General features: G+C 37.1%; 2 protein-coding genes across 4 annotated transcripts in view; both read right to left on the bottom strand.

Moving 5' to 3' along the window:
- LOC116295998 (receptor-type tyrosine-protein phosphatase R) overlaps positions 1-12945 on the bottom strand; it is a 23759-nt gene extending 10814 nt beyond the window's left edge. The window contains exons 1-7 of one of the 3 annotated variants that reach the window (XM_089039007.1): positions 12865-12945; positions 11190-11253; positions 6671-6957; positions 2007-2132; positions 1404-1562; positions 861-965; positions 1-165 (exon numbers count right to left, since the gene is read on the bottom strand). The exon at positions 1-165 is cut by the window's left edge and continues 47 nt beyond it. In XM_089039007.1, coding sequence (XP_088895133.1) covers positions 1-165; positions 861-965; positions 1404-1562; positions 2007-2132; positions 6671-6957; positions 11190-11247 — 900 coding nt within the window. In that variant the 5' untranslated portion in view covers positions 11248-11253; positions 12865-12945. Of the gene's footprint in view, positions 166-860; positions 966-1403; positions 1563-2006; positions 2133-6670; positions 6958-7059; positions 7200-11189; positions 11254-12864 lie in introns of those variants that run through there. The other 2 variants (XM_089039005.1, XM_089039006.1) reach the window with 2 other exon arrangements.
- Positions 12946-17785: 4840 nt separating this feature from the next.
- On the bottom strand, positions 17786-20056 carry LOC116296011 (TATA-box-binding protein-associated factor 11-like protein 12). The gene is made up of 4 exons (XM_031703977.2): positions 19728-20056; positions 19549-19636; positions 18944-19043; positions 17786-18622 (listed from the first exon to the last, which is right to left on the bottom strand). Exons 1-4 carry the CDS (start codon positions 20054-20056, stop codon positions 18489-18491), a joined length of 651 nt encoding a protein of 216 aa, XP_031559837.1. The 3' UTR covers positions 17786-18488.
- Positions 20057-20077: the final 21 nt, after the last annotated feature.

Here is a 20077-nt window from a genome sequence, read left to right as displayed (position 1 = left end):
TGGTTTACCAGATATTGTATACACCCGGCCTGCTTCTGGTTGGATCATATTTGCCGTCATTGTCTGTATTGGGTGGACTGGCGGGTAGAGCAGCTTCTCTGGGTCATTTTGCTTGGGTTTTTGTTCTTCTTCATCTGTGGCTGCCATACGTTTGCGGCATACAAGCTGTCAATCAAAAGCATGTGACCAAAATAATGAGTATTAAATCGAAACCTAAACCCCAAGAAGTTGGACAAAAAAGAGAGAGCTTTATATTATCATTTCCTTGGTATTCAGATAATAATCTTAGGGCGATTTTCAAGTTGAACTGACCGGTCCGAGCAGCCAGTTCTCAAATGGTATGCGTCAATTCTATAGAACTGGTTGACCGAGTTCTAAAAATCAATAAGAACTGACATGTACTGGGCTCTGTAGCATCCAGATGTTGTTAATGGCCTATGCCCCACAAGGGGTGTACAGTTTTAGGGGGATGTACCATTTGAGAACTGGCCCCTCAGACTGGTCAGTTAGACTTAATGGAAAGAAATAAGATTGAAAATTATTGGAAATTTCTTATTGATTAATTCTAAAGCGATGTTATAATTATATATGAAAGAAAAGGATAAAATTGCAGATATTGGGGGTACGCTCCACCCCCAGTCTTAACAGAGCTAAAAATAAAGCTTGGTGGGTCGCTGGTTATTAGGGCTGGTCAAATTAATTTAAGCTTGGGCAACCTCGTTTTTGAAAACGTTACTGGTCAGAAGAATGACAAGCTAAGATTTCACTGCAGGAAAAGTTTTAATTCGGGTGAGTCATTGTTTGATGACTGGCAGCTATTTTTAGCTCTGTTTTGATCATTCTTAAAATACCATTCTTACCAAGCAAGCGATTGCTAGCACCATCAACAACATGCTGACACCAGCAACTACAGCGACAGGAAACCACATCTCTTGATAAACTTCTAAATTCATTTCTGGAGTGTTCTGTTGATGGAACAAAAGAAATATATTTATATATATCTAGCATCTTACTGGAATAATTGGGATTACAGTAGAATGGAAAGTTTGTTAACATTTGCACCAAGTATTTGGATCATCTGTAGCAACTGATGATGATGATGACAATAATTGTAATGATGAGGAAGATGAGGAATGAAGATACATGAAGATTACAATGATGTTGATAACTGTAATGATGATACATGATGGATGATGATGATGATGATAATGATGAATGAAGATGAAGGATTGTAATGAGGATGGTGCTGATGCAGATGACATCAATGAATGATATTTAAGATGATGGTGATGATGACATTGATGATGATGATGGCATTGATGGTGATGATGATGATGATGATAATACCTGATAACACTGATGATGATGATGATTTTAATGGGGTAATACCTATCCATTCTTACCTTAGTTCCATATGCAGTAACATTGAAATGACTCAAAAATGGCTTCATCTCTGGGGTGTCAAGAGACTTTGCCAGGGAAGGTGCTGGGATAAAGGAATGCTGTTGCAATGTCTTGGTACCTTTACAATAAACTTCGAGCTGGACTTTTGTTCTACTAATCTATATAAATAAAGAATGTAAAATACATCATAAAAGACTCTTTACTCATCACGTCATACTGTCTCATGGTTCCTCTCCTTAGTTACCGTTGCTATGTCCCACAAGCTCAATAAATTAACTAGAATTTCTCAGAATTCAAAATTCTGATTGCAAAAATTTAATTATTTAATTGTTCCTTTGTTTACTGTTGCCTCGTAATCCTTGTAGCACTCTTTAAAGCAGATACTGTGTAGTTTTTTGTGGGACAAGATTTTGATTCCATTGGGAAAACTACTGCAACGGTGATTGGTTTGCTATTGTCTGACTCAGAATCTTGAATCACAGCCCCTGACATAATTCCCTGTATTTACCACACCCCTCCTCCCTAAGTTTCACTCCAGTGTCTACCAACCCCACCTCCCCCCCCCCCAACCACATCAAACCATATGATCACATTATACTTACTGGAGTATTGTGAAGAATAGCACATTTAGTTCCTGGGTATTCATGCTTGTTGAGGTTGTGAGTGAGAAGGCTACTGAATGATCTTTCTTCTTTGGATGTGAAGGATTTGGGTGGGATCCTGACATTCTAAAAATTTAAAAATAATGAAGAAATTGGAATAAATATTTGATGTTCTGCTTGCACTGAATGGGTGAATGGATGGGAGGAAGGTGAGTGGATGGATGGATGAATGGATTGATGGATAGATAGATGGGAGGGTGGATGCATGGATGAGTGGATGTATGGATGGATTAATGGATGGATGGAAGGATGGGAGGGTGGATGGATGGATGAATGGGTGAATGGAGGGGAGGATGGATGGATGGATGGATGGGAGGGAGGGTGGATGGATGGGAGGGTGGATGGATGGATGAATAGATGGATGGATGGATGGGAAGGTGGATGGATGGGAGGGTGGATGGATGGGAGGGTGGATGGATGGATGGATGGATGGATGGGATGGATGGATGGATGGATGGATGGGTGAATGGATGGGAGGATGGATGGTAAGGTGGATGGATGGTAAGGTGGATGGATGGGATGGATGGATGGGTGAGGATGGGATGGGATGGGATAGAGGGATGGATGGATAAATGAAATAAATTAGTGAGTGAGCAAATGAATGGATAATTAATATTGCATGACTGATAAAAAATACAAGTGCTTAATATAGAATATTCCCCATTTTTCCACTCAAAACCATTATCAGTATAACTTAGTAGTATATCATGCTACAGACTTGTCTTTGCTAAAGAGACTTCAAGTGACTGAAAATCCAACATAACTGACAAATAAACGACACCTGTAACAACACTGATAACCAAAACTAAACAAAACTAAGAGCACAATGTCTGATAACCCAAGTACACACAGACCAAGATAAACAAGAGCCGCAAGACACTAAATATCCACAATTAAGACTATTTTGTCAGCTTTTCTTAAACAAATAAGATAAAACATTAGTCACTTTTGAGATCCAATTCTGAATGGCATCAGAAAAATGACGAGACCAGTTGAGTATACAGGTTTTTTTTAAATGTCAAAATTTGAAGAAGAAAGAAGTCTTTTGAACATACATATGATGGGTGCAACAGATGTCCTGCGATCGATACATATTCAAAATCACAAAAGTATTCCTCTCCTAACAATAACTTGTTTATGATTTATCAGTTGTTCTAGACCTAGGTCAAGGTTGAATCATGTGAGAAAAAACCCAAATGATTAGACGTCGCAATGTTTACTTCCAGTCTATGTCTAATGTAAACATTACCCATCAATATTAGATTTTTAATATTCAAGGGTAGAATATTCTCCAATACTCTCACACTCTACTTTCTATTGAAAGGGAACAAACACGGCAGCAATATCGATCTTCCACATAATTTTTATTTTCTTAGTTTGAAGGGCCAAAGGTGAAAAACATCTCATTTCATAATTTCGCACGACAGTCAGATGTGAAAGGTAACATACTCCTACTAATTACCTATTTATATCCATGACTAGCCTAATTTGTCTGAACAGGAAAAACAATCAGGAATATGGCTTAAGACAAAGATAACAAACCAGACATTGGATAGTTCTCTCAAAAAAATGTTGCCATGGAAACAGACATTATCCATTTGGCGACCGGTTTTTCTCATCTCAAAATAGTATTGAATAAGATTCAGTGTTTTAGCTAGATATTTCTGTCCCTAGTTCAGCAAATCCCTACAAGGAAGAATACTCAAGGGAATGATAAATGGGAGAATAAAGTTTGAATTAATGTCTTTGAGTAAGCAAAGTTTTAATAAGATGAAAAGCAGGAGGAAAGTAGAGGAAATATCTGAAACAAAGTCAGACAAAACTTCATAAAATAAAGTGATAAAACACAAGAAAATTAATTATAAAGGTCAAGCCTGTTCTCTGTTAGATCTTATGTTCTCTACACATGTACCCAGAGAATGCAATGATGTTAAACCTTTTAGCTGTTAAACCAAAAGGTTAAGCCTGTTCTCTGTTAGACCTTATATTCTCTACACATGTACCCAGAGAATGCAATGATGTTAAACCTTTTAGCTGTTAAACCAAAAGGTCAAGCCTGTTCTCTGTTAGACCTTATGTTCTCTACACATGTACCCAGAGAATGCAACGATGTTAAACCTTTTAGCTGTTAAACCAAAAGGTCAAGCCTGTTCTCTGTTAGACCTTATGTTCTCTACACATGTACCCAGAGAATGCAACGATGTTAAACCTTTTAGCTGTTAAACCAAAAGGTCAAGCCTGCTCTCTATTAGACCTTATACGTTCTCTACACATGTACCCAGAGAATGCAATGATGTTAAACCTTTTAGCTGTTAAACCAAAAAGTCAAGCCTGCTCTCTATTAGACCTTATACGTTCTCTACACATGTACCCAGAGAATGCAATGATGTTAAACCTTTTAGCTGTTAAACCAAAAGGTCAAGCCTGTTCTCTGTTAGACCTTATGTTCTCTACACATGTACCCAGAGAATGCAATGATGTTAAACCTTTTCCCTTCTTTTTGTGCTTCATCATATCTAGGTCTTATGTTAATGCAGGTTTCTTTTTTTTTTTTTGTAACTAATGATTGCCTCAATGTAGTACTCGTCTTTTAGATATTAAAAAAACACAACAAAAATGGATATATTTAATGTGTATTTTCGTGAACCACATAGGGGATGATTGGCAGTCCTCTAAGCCAGCAAAAAGCTTATTGCTATTTAGAGTATAATAATATGGAATTTATAAGTTATTTTTAAGAAAAAAGTGAATTTTTTTAATCTGCGAAACATATTTTAGCAGCAAAACATATTTTGCTGTGGAAAATTGGAAATTCATAAGTTGATTTTTGTGGAGGGATGAGATTCAACTGGAGAAGCTAAAAAATCTCCTTGAAGCACCAACAAGCAACTCTACTCATGCTATACCAGAATCGTGAGTGGCGGCATATCAGAAGCGCAGCCATCTCTCAATATCAATGAATATATGCCCTATATATAATTATAATATAGGATAATCTAATGATAATAACACAAGTGCAAAGGTCAAGAGTATATAATTTTAAAATGCTGCTTCAATATGAGATTAAAGAATTTTCCATAAACAGAACTAATAATTGTATTAAATTTTATATCTATTTAAACAGATATTGATATGCATATATAGTAATAGTTATAGATCATCTAGGAAGATCACGCGATAAAAAGAAAAGAAAGTGTTCTAAAAAAAATATTTTGGATTTACTTTATATTTTTACTTTTCTCTTTTAAATTACCTTCAATAACAAAACTATCAATTTGACTAATTTATTCAATACATATGATCTTCACACTCATAGGAATAAAAGAAAAAAATATGAAAAATAAATATGAAAAACAGGCAATGCTACTTAAATTATTGATTAATGAAATTTAAAAGAAAAATGAGAAGAAATGAAAGGGAATAAATGGGGAAAATGGAAATAAAAATAAAACAACTGAGAAGAAATTAAAGATCTTGTTTGACAAATCGTTCATAATTAGTTTACCAACTTCACTTTACACATCAGAAGAAAAATAACTTTTCTTAATTCGAAAACCCAAAAAAATTCTACCTCAACCACGAAGAATTCAACAACGCATAGCTAACAATGAAAAAATAACAAAAAAGATACAATTATCCATTTGTTTTGTTTTTAACATTTAAATCATGATGGATATTGAGAGGAAAAGGATTGAAGAAATCCTTAGCAGTAGTTCTATGGGAAATCGAAAACTGAACAATACTAAAAGATAAACAAGAAGTAATCATTGGAGTTCTATAAAAAAACACTGTCAAATTTTGAGTGATTTATTCGCTGACATACAAAAAAATACTGCTTCTAACTGACCAAAATATGTCGAAAATTGAACACTTCCAACGTTGAAAAATCGTAAGTGGGATACGAATTAGTCCTACGCGACAAAATAATCTACTTAAATCTATGTATCCGTGAAAACTTTTCTTTCCGTGGCAGTGAGATCGCAGACAGATGACTTTGTAGGTTTAAAGATCACGCTAAAATAACCTTGTTCAAAAACAATAGAAAAAAGAATAGGATTCAAAAGACACCAGCTTCCATCATTTGCAGATTCTTTCTTTTTTTTTTTTCTCCCTCACGCTATCCTCACTAGGTATAGATTTTTAACAACGTATCAAATCTTCACGAAAACACTTGTCTTAAATTCAAAAGCCGATCAAATTGTTGGTGTTATCTGTGTTTTTTTTGGCCGAAAAAAGATTGCGTCGTGATCAAACGGCTTGAATATTCGACGGGGCGCGAAACGAGAGCCGTAAACTCTACGCTCTTTGATCCCAAAATAAAAATCAGATGTTGAACATATAATCAAAATACGATCCCCCGGAAATCAAAAATATAAATACCAAATATTTAAGAAATCAGAACTTATATTTCCGATATATTTTCTATAAAGGACGAAAAATGAAGTTATTTTTAAGATTTTACGAGCGATCAAAGATTCGATTTTCAATGTTTGAATAAATTAAGCGACGATTTGATTCAAGTTTTTTCATCAAAACATTGCACCAAAACGCCGGATATAACTACACAGAACAACGCCATAAAAAACGAATATTATTCTACTTACCAGAATTAAAAGGAATTTCTGGTCGACATCTTCTGGTCTTTTTTCCAAAGGTTTAGAAAAACTGTCTCGTCCTCTTGAAGAAGAACTGGATTTATAGCTTGGAAGATCGCGCTCTTTTGGATTCAAAATTCTCTTTACAGGACGATTTGAAGATTTTTTTCTGACATATAAATGTTGTTTTTGATGCTTGTAGTCTTGGGTTTGAGTGTGTAGTTGGTGAAAAGGATAAAATAAACGTCTTTTTACATCATCTTGGCCATACGAACCAGCGTAAGCCAGATTTCCTACTGCCGAATGAGAGACAAACAAACACAACCATGGTTAAGAAAAACGCTGTAAAAAATACTTAAAAAGAAAGCTATAATCCCAAAAATATTACTGAACGGTACCTTGATAATTACTCTCTTGGGTTGTAGCAATAATATAAGGGATTATTACCGATAAAAGGCATAAAAAATTGAACAAACCGGCAAACATCTTCCCTCCATCACAAACTTTTATCGCCACGACTCTCAACCAGAGTGAAAATATTGGAAACGCGCATGCGTTGAGTAGGCACAGGTGTCACGTGACTGTAGGGAATTTCTCAGTAAAAACCGGTAAATTTTTCTTTTCTTTTCTTTTCTTTTCTTTTCTTTTCTTTTCTTCTTTCTATTCATTCCGTCTTCCTTCCGTTCATTCTTTATACTTTTGATTCCCTCATTATTTGACTCTTTTCTCTTTTCGTCTTTTGTTCTTTCTCAGTTTTTTCGCTCGTTTTTGTCATTCAAATAGGAATGAAATGACGAGAAGATATCTCAGTTCGAATGAAATTTTACAATTTAGCTGAAGATTTCGTTCAAGATTTCTTCCTTCCTTTCTCCCATAATCATTATCTTTTATGAAGGAAGTAATACTCAAGAGAATTAAAAAAAGGTATACGTAATGACACGAAGAAAATGTGTGTGTTGGTAAAAAAAAAAAAAAAAAACGCATACATTACGCAACCGTTCATGCCTGAAAAAAATATATATATATAAACATAAAAAGAGTAATAAAAAGAATAGAAAAGCGCACATCCCCGCCAGGAAATACAGAGAAACGGGCAGCCGGTTTGGGAGTCTGTGCGTGACATGAGCGAAAATACAACTTGAAGTCGACTCGAACACAGGAAGTATTTCAAGTAGATTGCTTAAGGCATGCGTATTTGTACGTCGTAAACAACGTCGGTGCTTGCCTTCAAAACGTTGACAACACAAGTCAAGCACCTCTATACCGAAAGAGGCCAACTCATAATCTTTTTATATTACAAGTACTCGTTCCTTTCTCTTAATATTTGAAAAGCAATTTCAACGATAATAGTTCTTCAGGTCTAATAGTCCCGGCCAAGCTGATCCTCTTTCTATAGAAAGAGTTTTTCGTTTGCGTTCCTGTTATTCCCTGAGGCAGGCAATAACGATATAATAAGGATGTATACATGAGTAATGATGTGTAGATTTTTTTTAGCTTATTTATGAATGAATAAAGTAGTTGGGTAGAAATTTTAATAGTCAAACGAAAGCCCACGAGATAAACAGACATATTTTACTCTATGGTGGATCATCAGTAAGTTGAGTAGAAATGTTGACTAGAGATTTTCATAGTCAAACATCAGTAACGTAAAAGAGCCCTAAGCAACGTCGCTGTTTTACGACTTCTACTCCCACGGGTACATTGAACAAGCTAGAAGATCATAAGACAGATAATGCTTAGGAAGTCAAAACTTGTCATGACATTTAAACCGAGTTGTCATTGATTTAAAAACGCCTTGCAATTCCAAGTGTGCAAATGTCGCAACCTTTTTATATGTTTTAACTATTAGTGTAGGATTTTGTGGGCGTTCTCCGTGTTTTTTTCTCCCTTCGCAAAACCCAACCCTCTCAAATTTCAATTCGTTCTGTTAGTAGGGGAGTTAGCCCTGTGGCCATTAAGCATTTTTTTTCCTACGTGGTGATCGTTTTCTACCCATACCAGGAAGGACATGTAGCAAGTAAGACGAGTGGGTGCAAATAAGCTAAGAAACGAGTTGCTGCATGCATTTTTGAGACAGAGGTACTGCCGTCAGAAACGAATTGCCGGCTGCATGTCATAAACGACGGCACTGCTGCGCGAGAGTTTTAGCTCAGTTTAAATGTCGACGTTTTTAATTCTGAACTAAGCGAATTCTAATCGCGATTTTAACTATCCTATTTTCTTGGAGAAATTTGAAGCGATTCTTCTCAGCCTCGGAAAAATAATTATTGCTCGTTTGCAATTATTTCCAAGACAACGAAATAACAAAAGGCACGGCGGCCATGTTGGATAATATATAACGAAAGAGACTAATGACGAATCTTTTTTCATCCAACATGGCGGCTGTGTGAAAACTATCAATACGAACGACTCTCTTCGTGGCTCTTCATAGAAATTTTTTTTATTTTTAAATCTGTTTATTTGGTAAAAATTGGTTAAATGCTTGGCATGAGCATGCGCAGCTTTTAATGTTAGATGATTTCTCAAATGAACTCGATTGAAAATTACGAGAGAAAAAAATCAGTAGGCATACGTTTCAGCTCACCCATCCAGGTACTAACTTCGCTCAACCGGACTTGACTTAGAGCCATAATATGAAAGCCCACGTTTTTTCCACTGGACCACGGTTCCATGTAAATCAGCATAACAATAGCCATGAAAACAATGCACCGAATAGACTAGACTTTTTAACATTATTTTTTCAACCGATTCCGTGCGTGGCAGAGATGCAAGGGATTAGCCAATATGGTCTGGGGGCCGGCTGTTCTCTCCCCTGATGCTTCGGCTAGAACATTTTCTTGCGTAATTCGTACACCCAAGGGCAGAAGGATTTAATCGCCGTCAGGTCCGAAGTCCATACGACGCCTCAGCTCTGCGGATGTCTCGGGGGTATGGCAAATTGAATCGATTTTAATTTTATTTTGTAATTTCTGTTTATGGTTCGAACCCTATCGTACCCAGAAAAGCTTTTCTTTTCTTTTCTTTTCTTTCCTTTTTTCTTTTTTCTTTTTCTTTTTCTTTTTTTTTTTTTTTTTTTTTTCTTTTTCTTTTTTTTTTTTAAAGCATGTATGATGATCAATTTGTCATTTTTTTAGAAACAGTGCCTACTCAATTCCTTTTATGCTTATATTTAGAAATAACAGTTAAGTAAGCAATCTCGATAGGAAAAGTCAAGTGTAAGTTTTTTTGATTTTTGAAATGCCTCCTGGGAATAGTTTACTGACAAGAGCTTTTAGGAGACAATTTCGTTTTGATTCTCGGTATATTTGGGACTGCGACTACCGCATGCCTACCCAAAGGGGCCAGCATTACCCGGTCCACGTGACTGAAACAAATGTATTCGAAGACTAAAGAAATACCATTCTCGTACTGAATTGTTTTTGGTGAGAAGGGTCTGGGTAAAAAGAATAAAGAAATTTAAGCTATACTTTTGAGGATGACGACCATCGTTCACAAGTTCAATTGTTTTTCCAGTAACTCAGAACTATGCGATAACGAAAGCACACGTGCACTGCGGTCCGGGCCTATAACGAACTTGACTGTATGGTGAATGAATAGTACCTTTCACAGTTCCCTGCCTTTGCATCGGCTACCTTAAAGATGGCGCAGGATCACTGTGAAAAGGACTATTGTACATAAACTGTTATCGTTGTCTCGATCAACTTATGCGCAGAATGGGGAGCATGCGCACATAAGGTGTATTTCTAGCCTTTTGATTGGTCGTTTTTCATTTCAGTGGTTCGAACCCACGGCTGCTCGGATATGACCACATAAAATGGTCGTTAGGTGTCCTTATCAAGAGGCGTGCGTTCAACAAGAAACACAATCAAATCACTTGATCGCTCTCTATATATCAGCCGACAAATGGCCGGTGTAGTATGAGGCAAAGAATGAGTAAATGAAAAATGTTAAAGCTTTTATGATCGACAACAAGTTTGACGCAAGCGATTCCTGTTAAGGTCTTTATGCGGGGCCGTTTTTCGTAATTCCTATTTCGTACTATATTTCCTATTACATCTTTCCTTTCTTTTTTTAACTTTGTAGCATTGAAAATTAAAAGTCCTTGTGTTCAGTGGACTCCTCTGCAATTATAAATCAGTCGGTATTCTTCCTATTACTTGTAATTTTTCCTGATCTATCCGGAAATAAATAACCGTTTCATTACGCATTATTTAAAAGCACAATAAACAGTTTCGTTGCCCATCCTTCTTCCAACCCACTACAAGACACTCTCTTGCCCACTAGTATTAAGTTAGCTAAGCGCGCAATGAATTTTGGTTCAAAAAGGTGCTTCTTCTAATTAGTTGTATTTTCATTGGACGAATGAATGATCCCGCGCGCGCTGATTGGATCGACGCGGATTCCTCATTTACACGACATTACTCACATTTTTAGTGGCCAGGATCGATTCTAGTGACATGTATGTTGGATTACTGACTCGCACCAGGACTGTAAATACAGAAACGATATGCGATGAACTCTGACTTACCTTTGAAGAAAGTGACGAATAGACAGAAGACATGCAACCATGTGTAGACTAATCCCATCAAACTCTACCGAATAATAAGAATGATATGATAACGATCAAACTCCCAAATACCAAACACAGGGTACCCGCTCTTGTCCCGCTCTCGCTCCAGTGCTTCTCGGTCGTAAGTTTCAAATTACCGCTGTGTTTCTTGATTACAGACTCATTTGCTCAGGATTAGCCTCGATTTTGTGAAGAATATTCACGTGTTCCAGCCGGTCCATTCAAGTTTCCAAGTGTTCGTATTGTTGAAGTTGTGCATTCTTCACTTTACCGTTGGTATTTGCGAGTAATTAGACACTGATTCGAGGCTAAGCCTGAGTAAATGAGTCTGTAATCAAGAAACACAGCAGTAATTTGGAACTCGAAACTGGACTGTCTTCCGGCTTTTTGGTCAGGCGCTGAAGACAAGGTAGAAAAGCGCTGGAAGACTCTGGGCACGAGATTGTTATTTCCACTGACGAGCTAAAAGCACTGGAGCGAAAGAGACTCTAGAACCCAGTGTAACCAAGACCCGGCCTTTGGTTAATGAGTAGGGTCTGTGTACGAAGATGTTTGGGTATTTCAAAACGCAAGTCCAGCTAGTCTCAGTCCCTTCTCCTGTCCTGTGGAACAGGTACTGTAAATACCAATGAATGTTAGTTATAAGCACGTGACTAATCACACTCGATTCAGATCATCCACAAAAATGACTGGATCGGCTAGAAGATTTTGGAATTCAAAATTCTGTGGTTGCGCCAATCTCGTACCCATAACCTGCGTTTCATTTTGGCGTAAGGGAACGCGGGCTCTGGGTACGAGATTGCTATTGCTCAAACGGAAATATTGATCTCATGCGCAGAAGCCACTTTACTTCTTCAAACTGAGATTTTTTTTTTCTTTTAGCCTTTTTTGGAAATGATCTGAGAAGCAATCATTACTGGTGTAGTTTACATGAATATTTTCATTGGTTGCTGCTGCTGCTATTCTCGTGTGATGTTGCTAGCTGCTGTTGCTAGCTAGGTTTCTGCTGATGTTGTTGTTGTTATTGCTCTGTACTTAGTTATTTATAGAAATAGTCAACGCATCTAAATTACCATGGCAACGAAGGAATATATCCGCTTAAAGGTGCTAAAACGAGCTACAACGGTACACTGATCTTTAATCTTTGAAAGTAAATCCAATTCTTAAATTAAACGAAGAAAATGCGAGAAAACGTTTCCTTGTTTTTGACTTTTACTAGAAAGTTTTACTTTTTTTACTACGAAAATAGACTAGTATTTAATTAAAAATAGAATATTGCTGAAGAGCTGTTTTCAAGAGCGTTAGATCTAGAGGTGTGTTGAGAGCATGGTATTATCTATAGCACTAGAATAAATACATTTGCTGCATGTTGCTGAATTAAAAACCCATAAGAAAAACTGTGGTGCAATCTGGTATGGTTTTGAATTGGGAATATCGTTGATCTGTAAAGATAACGACTCGCAAATTAGTCTAAAATTATCAAGTCAACTAATACGACCGAAGAACAACAAAACTGTAACAATTGAATGGGAAATTTTAGATTTTTAAATCCACGAGGCCTTATTAAATGTTAATCTGAAAAAATAATCATTATGAAATTTTTAAAAAAAATCATGATTGCGAGCGACTATACCTTTTTATATTAAGTCTCTTATATGAAATGAAGTTTGAGTCATATATCCAGACATCATCCTAACGTGATGCAACGTGTCTTTGAATTAAGTAGACGACTAGACCATTGTATTTTTATTGAACTAGACTGGATATCACCCTTGGAGACCACTTGTGTGCGTACTATATATAAAAGTCGTCCGTCCTCTAGTCTGGCTTAGATCATTTGAAAACAAGGGTTGACGAAGAGAAAAGAAGACGGAAAAATGCCAACTGTCAGTTCAATACTCACAGAAGTTTAAAATAAATATCAAGGAAGACCACCTACAGAAGGATTATAAAAATAGAATAATAAGAATATGATGATATTTACAAACATCTTTTTATATACTAATAAATGCAATTTAATGTAATTTAAAATTGGAGGTAAAATGCTAACAAAGATTGACACAAAGCGAAGCCTCAAGCACTCAAGCTAGTTGATAATGTGGGTCTTGTGGCTACATGTAGGATATGTGGTTTAAAGTGAACATAGCGCACTATATGGTACCAAAAGTTTCAGTCATTTTCAGATAATTTCTCACAGAGATTCTTTATTTGGTGATTTGACTTTTTACGAGGATCACGCGGTACGACATGCCGTAACATTGAAATGGCTTCCTCTATGAATGGTTTTCATATGAGTGCCCGCAACATTGAAATGGCTTTCCAAGCCCTTTGCAGGACTTGGTCACGTCGTTTCAGTCATTTTGAGCTAATTCTCAAAGAGATATTCACTATTTGATAATTTAACTTTTTACGAAAATCCTGGGTTGACGTCATCCATTCGTGATTTCTATATTGAATGTCGGCAACGTAAAGAGATATCATAGAAAAAATAATCCTTATTCGTTTGATAAGGGCTTCCATAAAGAGATCCTGTAGGGTTGATAGGCACTTTAAATGTTCCTGTAATTTCTCACTTTTGTTCGCGTTTTGACTTTGAAGTTATGACTTACTTTCACCGTTTATTTACTTTTCATTTTAGTTGTAAGTCAAAGACCATTAGACTAGGATATTCAATTAGTGGTCATCGTGTAGATGGCATATCAATACATCGGTCTGTCATGTAGTGCACCGTCTGCAATGCTATTAAATAAATCTTAGAGTGGTTTTCGTATGAATACATATTGGAAACGTATGACGACTAGGTTATAGCACGTACACGGTACGACATGCCGTAACATTGAAATGGCTTCCTCTAGAAGTGGTTATCGTATGAGTGGGAAACATGTCGTACTGCCTTATACAGCACGTACATGGTACGACATGCCGTAACATTGAAATGGCTTCCTCTAGAAGTGGTTATCGTATGAGTGGGAAACATGTCGTACTGCCTTATACAGCACGTACATGGTACGACACGACGGGCATTGAAATGGCTTCCTCTATGAATGGTTTTCATACGAGTGCCCGCAACATTGAAATGGCTTTCCAGGCCCTTTCTAGGACTTGGCCCCGTCGTAGCACGTAACCAATTCCAAGGCTTCGGTAAGATATACTGCTTATATGCGGCTACATAGCTACGTATTTCCCATATCGTTTCCCACTCATACTAAAACCCCTCCATGAATCTTTCTCACGCGTCAGTCATGTTGACTAGAAATATGCATTTCCACCGCCGGCATGGCTGGGCATTCAAACGCTTCAGGAAGAGGTCAATCAGTCGGGTTGTATGAGTTGTTCGGAAGTTCAAGAAAAACTGGATTGAGTTGTCATTACAGTGCATTTTGGGACTATTTTAGAGGACGAAATAGCCGCCATCTTGGAAATATTTTTCCTGGAACAGTACCACAATGCACTGCAATGCCAACTCGACCTAGTTTTTTCCTCAACCTCGGAACGGCCAATACAAACAAAAGTTTTTATTCTCTTTGCTGAACCCCAGCTACGTCCAACCCCCCCTCCCCCCCCCCCCCCAAAAAAAGAAAAAGAAAAAGAAAAGAAAAAAAAAAACCCACTCCGAACGAATGATTGAAAGTTCATTAAGGCCACTTCTACTTCCTGTTCCGAGTAAATACCAACGGCGAAGATTGGATTTAGTTTGTGGGGGACGATGTTCAGTATTCTTATATCCGCCGTAAATAATCGATTCATTTGATAATGAACTCGCTAATGAACGATGAAGCCCCTTGCAGAGCCAGCCTGCCGAAACCAGCTGTTTGTTTCAGGCTTTAATTTATCAAATGCGAAATAATCTTTCGCCAAAATAAATTTTTGCGGTTTTGAAAATAAAAATCGTGAATATATGTCATTACTGTGGGTTTAAAAAAATTTTTTTTACGATTGCCGTTATTTCTATAAATCTATTATATAACAGCTTCTATAATCCAACCGTCGACCCCATCATAGCCACATGTGTTTGCGCCAAAAAGAATGTGTAGCTTCGCCTTATACGAATCGCTGTTTCTCGCCAATAAGTTATTAGAGACAACAAAACACGGGGATAAAAAAAAAAAAAAGTTAGAATTTGTGTAGCTAATGCCTTATTCTAGTAATTTTTAAATCATATATTAAATTTGTGTTGTTTTTTTTTTCATTTCATACTATTAAATTAGAAAAATAAGAGACTTATAAGATATTGTAAAAAAAACTGATCAAGCTTACCTTTGGAATAAGTTTTTTTTGTGAAAATCGCTCGCTATTTGTTCACTAACTTCGGAAATACTGGAATTGGATAGAAAACCAAGACTATTGTTACTTAATAGAATATCATTTCTTTCAATTAGATACCTTATCGGGAAATGACAGAGCATAAAAGACGCCGAAGTCAAACAGAAAGTAAATATTTCGACTGCCAAACAGTAAATCGAGAGATTTGTAGTGTCGACGCGTGGTTTAAAATAATCGCAAATTCTATTCAAAAAAGAAAAGAAAGAAATCTACTTGAAAACTTGATTTTAATCTCAAATATTTCCCCCAGCAACACCTTTCAATGTGAAATTGTGAAACTACGGAACTAAAAAATAAAACACATGAATTAATAAAAGGCCAGACATGTTGGCGACGAGAGCGCGCGTCTATCCGCGCCCCCAAAGCCAAAAACATTTTGGCGGGAAAATACCATCACAATCTCAGCTAAAAAAAAGCGTGTTGAAATGAATTTTTGTTGACTTATTTATCATTATTATTATCATTTATTATTATTATTTTTTTTTTTTGAATTTTAATCATGGTATTCTCTACGAAAAAGTTTTGCGCTTAATTTGTTTTGAAAGTAAATTTTCTTTTCAATATTCATTTCTTCACCGGCAGACGATTTCGCATGATCTAAAAGTAAATATCTATTCAGCTAAATAATCAGAATATGTCAGGCGACATTTCAAAAACCAACACAAATCCTCTCCAGAGGAGAGAACAAAACAGACACCGTAAAAGAGATTCATTTGGTCGGTCGGGACCTTCAAAGGAGAGCTCGATACACGCTTTTTCCAGCTGTGGTGTCTGTCTTGTTCAAATAGTTATTTACGCAGATAAACTGAAATCTCAGGAATCCTTTATATAGAACTACTTCTTTTTCAACTCCTTCAAATAAACTTATCCCTGTATTTTCTTCTTAAAATAACTGATCTTTATACTGAATAGAAGCGGGGGGAAACAGCCTCGCTGTCATTGAGCTTTTAATGGCCGCAAAAGTACAAACTTTAGTCAAAACCTAAACTCTATTCAAAGTACGGTCTGCGTCTATCATCTCCTTGAAAGAAAACTTAACTTGCGCAAGCAAGGTCGCTTCCTTAAGTCTTCATCTACCACCCAACGCAATCAGCCTAGTTTTTCCGGATAATAAAGTTCAGATCCCTTTTAAGGAGGCATCCTTATCCCATCTTTCTTTTCTCTTCATTCCCGCAAAGTTGAGGGCGTGCGATTTTTGCTTACATAATCTATCTTTTATCCAATACTTAGCATTAATCTCGTCCTCCTAAGTATAGAAATCCTACCCGCGCATGAACCTGAAACATTATCTCGATTTTCCATTAACTTCACTTCTATTTTACGAGAGAATATTCTATTATTGAGTCAGCTGAATCAACAGGTCTGGCCTGTCATGAAGTTCGCTCCAATGGGATGAGATATGCTACAGTTACATTTAATAATTCAAACCACACGTTGGTTCATCGCGGGAGGTAAAAAGAGGACGTCAACGCTAATTTAAGAATGTATGACAATAGGCCGTTTTCTCAAGGTTGCGTGCGCATCCAAATTTAAGGAACTTGACGGGCCGCGATAGCAGAACACGAGTATTATCATGTATTGCTATGAACTTTTTTCGATAAGAATTCATAAAATCGATTATTCTTCTCTTTAAATATAAAACTGGTTTCTCAATTGTACTGAATTTGCGTTTTTTCAGTTTTGTGGCCCGTTAAGTTGGATGCGCACGCAACCTTGAGAAAAAGGTCTATTGAGTTTTGATTATATTCAAAAGAAATCAAGAATTTGGTCAGCTAAAAAATGAGTTAGGCCTAGGGCAAACGTCGAACTTTCCATGCACCGAACTCATTAAAAACAATGGATATCAGGTGATAATGAGGCGGCATTCTTTGATGTAATTAAGTTCGGTGCATGGAAAGTTCGCATTTGCCCTAGGCCTTAGATTGTTATGTTACAAGAGAAATACTATAAGGGACCGTTCATTATCTATAACCGGGAAGATAAGGGTGGGGGGGGGGGGGGGGGTGGGGGGTTGGTGAAACTGAAGGAGGATCAGGTATATATTGGTAGCTATCACTGGGGGGGAGGGGGTATGGATGCCACACAAAGATGAGAAGGTAGCAACCACTACGTAGGGGTGAACATAAAAAGGATGGTGCTGTTGGTGGATGAGTTCATTTTTCTCATGTTGCAATAAAAATCCTCCAACTCCCTTCCCCAGGCCAGGCGATAAATAACGAATGGTCCCCAAGCTGATTTATATTATTCATTTATTGATGTAAATATGTGTGGAAATAATAAAAAACGTCTAAAGTCCAGCAGTGTTCAAGTTGAAATATCAGTGAAAGAAAGTGTCACGTTTTAGCACAAATATGTTCAGAACTGAAACAAACCACCTTTAGAAAATAGCAAGTCACCAAGAAGGCGTAATTCTCTTATGTTGACCACCAAGTCAAAATCACACATTACCATTTCCAGGAAGACCTGCAATATTTTCTTACCACAGGGTAAAACTCTCTAGAGTAAAACAAAGAATGGAGATTGATTTTGACTGTTACTTAGTTCTTACGAGTGTATTAGATATGCCGAGTCTGCCGAGTACTCATTATTTGGTATCCAAAATAGTTTTTATACACTACAGGGTGCCGAAAAATGCTTTCTCTCGCTGTATACCATGATATAGGCTCTTGAGTGTTCAAGCCATCCATACAGCTCTAGTACAGAATACCCAAATCATGTTCTGGAATCTTATAGCACAGGGTACCCATACCTATCCATACAGCTCTAGTACAGAACACCCAAATCATGTTCTGGAATCTTATAGCACAGGATAACCATATCTTGTATCAGACTCAAAATAGACTCTACCACAGGGTACCCAAACACCTCAACATCTTTTCCACAGGGAGCCCAAATTACCATACAACTGAATACCTCAATGGTAGCAGGTATCATCTATCTGTGTAGTAATTGTTTTTTATATCTTATGCTCGGCACTAAACCTTTCTTCTTCATTCTTCTTACAGCTTCTCTCAGATGTTTGGGTTGTAGTGGCCCTTTATTTCCCCATTGTTCCTTTGTGTCACAAGCTAAAAATAGATCAAGGGTCAAAGGAAAAATTACAATAATGTTTGATTCCAAGTTAAATCTTGCAGGTTTAGACAATGAAATTACTAAAATGCCCAACTTCAAGACTATCAAGGGTTCGAGGTTGTTTCAGAGATCAATCTGTGAGTTAGCCGTGCCCTGACTTAGATCAGCCCAGAGGTTGTTTCAGGGTTCAATCTGTGAGTTAGCCATGCCCTGACTTAGATCAGCTCAGAGGTTGTTTCAGGGTTTGATCTGTGAGTTATACCCATGCCCTAATGTTAATCAGCCCAAAAGGCAACTTTCTATATATTTTTACTTGCCTTCTTCAACAACTTCTCCCACAAATACTTTAGCAATTCCAGCCATAGCAATAACAACATTGGGAGGAATGGATGAACCTCCAGTAACACTCTGCATCAACTTGTCAGAAATAAAAATGCAAATTATTCACAAAAGCTAGAATTAATTTATCTATCTATATGTATTTACATATCTATTCATCGACTCTCTTACAAGAGGTCAACAATTTTGGCAAGACCTTGTGCACTGTACAGCTGTTATTTTGAACACTGCTATCTGCCATCCCTCCTTTTATCTGTTCCTTTTTTCCTTCCTTTCTCTCTCCTGCATGCCCTCTATCCCTCCCTCCCTTGCTTCATATAACAATCTATCTATCCATCCATCTTACCTATCATATGTCCTCCATCCATATCTCCTTACCTTCTCCCTCCCTCCCTCTATTCCTCTCTTCCTTATTCCATTTGCAATTCATCTATCCATCCTTCAATCCATCTCACCCATCCATCTCACCCATCCATCTCACCCATCCATCTTTCTTCTTTTTGTCTCTAGCTGTCTCTTCATCTTTTAGGTCTTCTAATATACTAAACATTAGATTAACAATTCTCACCAGATCTTTACATACCCTCTTAATAGCAGCTTTAGGAAAGGCAGCTCTCCTGTACATCTCATATCTGTTAAGTTGTTCCTCTGAGAAAGACGACACTAACAGTCTGAATATCAAGAACCAAAGTCAAGCATAAATTCTAACAATAGGTAAGGTTTAGTAAACTTAAAATTCTTAAAGATCATCTCATTACATACTGCATTTTTTCTACTCCACCATCTTTTTCATTCCCTTGTCCATCCGTCTCTTGTTTCTGTGGTGGGTTTTCACTTGTGCTCGGGGTAGATAATTCAGTACCTTTGCTCTTGTTATCACTGCTCGTTCTTCTTTCTGTTGTAATTTGTGCAGAACTCGAAATATCAGCGGTTTTAGCTGCAATTTTCGCCGGCGGAGACTCCATTCCTTCTAGCTCCTTCTTAATCGAAGGAGTTTCACCCTCTTGGTCCGGCTCTCGTTTTCTCTTAAGTGAATTTTCTGCATCTTTTGAAGCAAAATCTTTTTCTTTACTTGACAAAGAGTCAGCCATATTAGTTTTCCGGGTAAGTAA

The sequence above is a fragment of the Actinia tenebrosa genome, unplaced genomic scaffold, assembly GCF_029948245.1.
Source record: "Actinia tenebrosa isolate PJP-AT-01 unplaced genomic scaffold, QUT_ActTen_1.0 PGA_scaffold6__47_contigs__length_16458017, whole genome shotgun sequence".
Classification (NCBI taxonomy): Eukaryota; Metazoa; Cnidaria; class Anthozoa; order Actiniaria; family Actiniidae; genus Actinia; species Actinia tenebrosa.
Note: the sequence above shows the minus strand (reverse complement) of the source record. Positions and strands in the feature narration are given on the sequence as shown.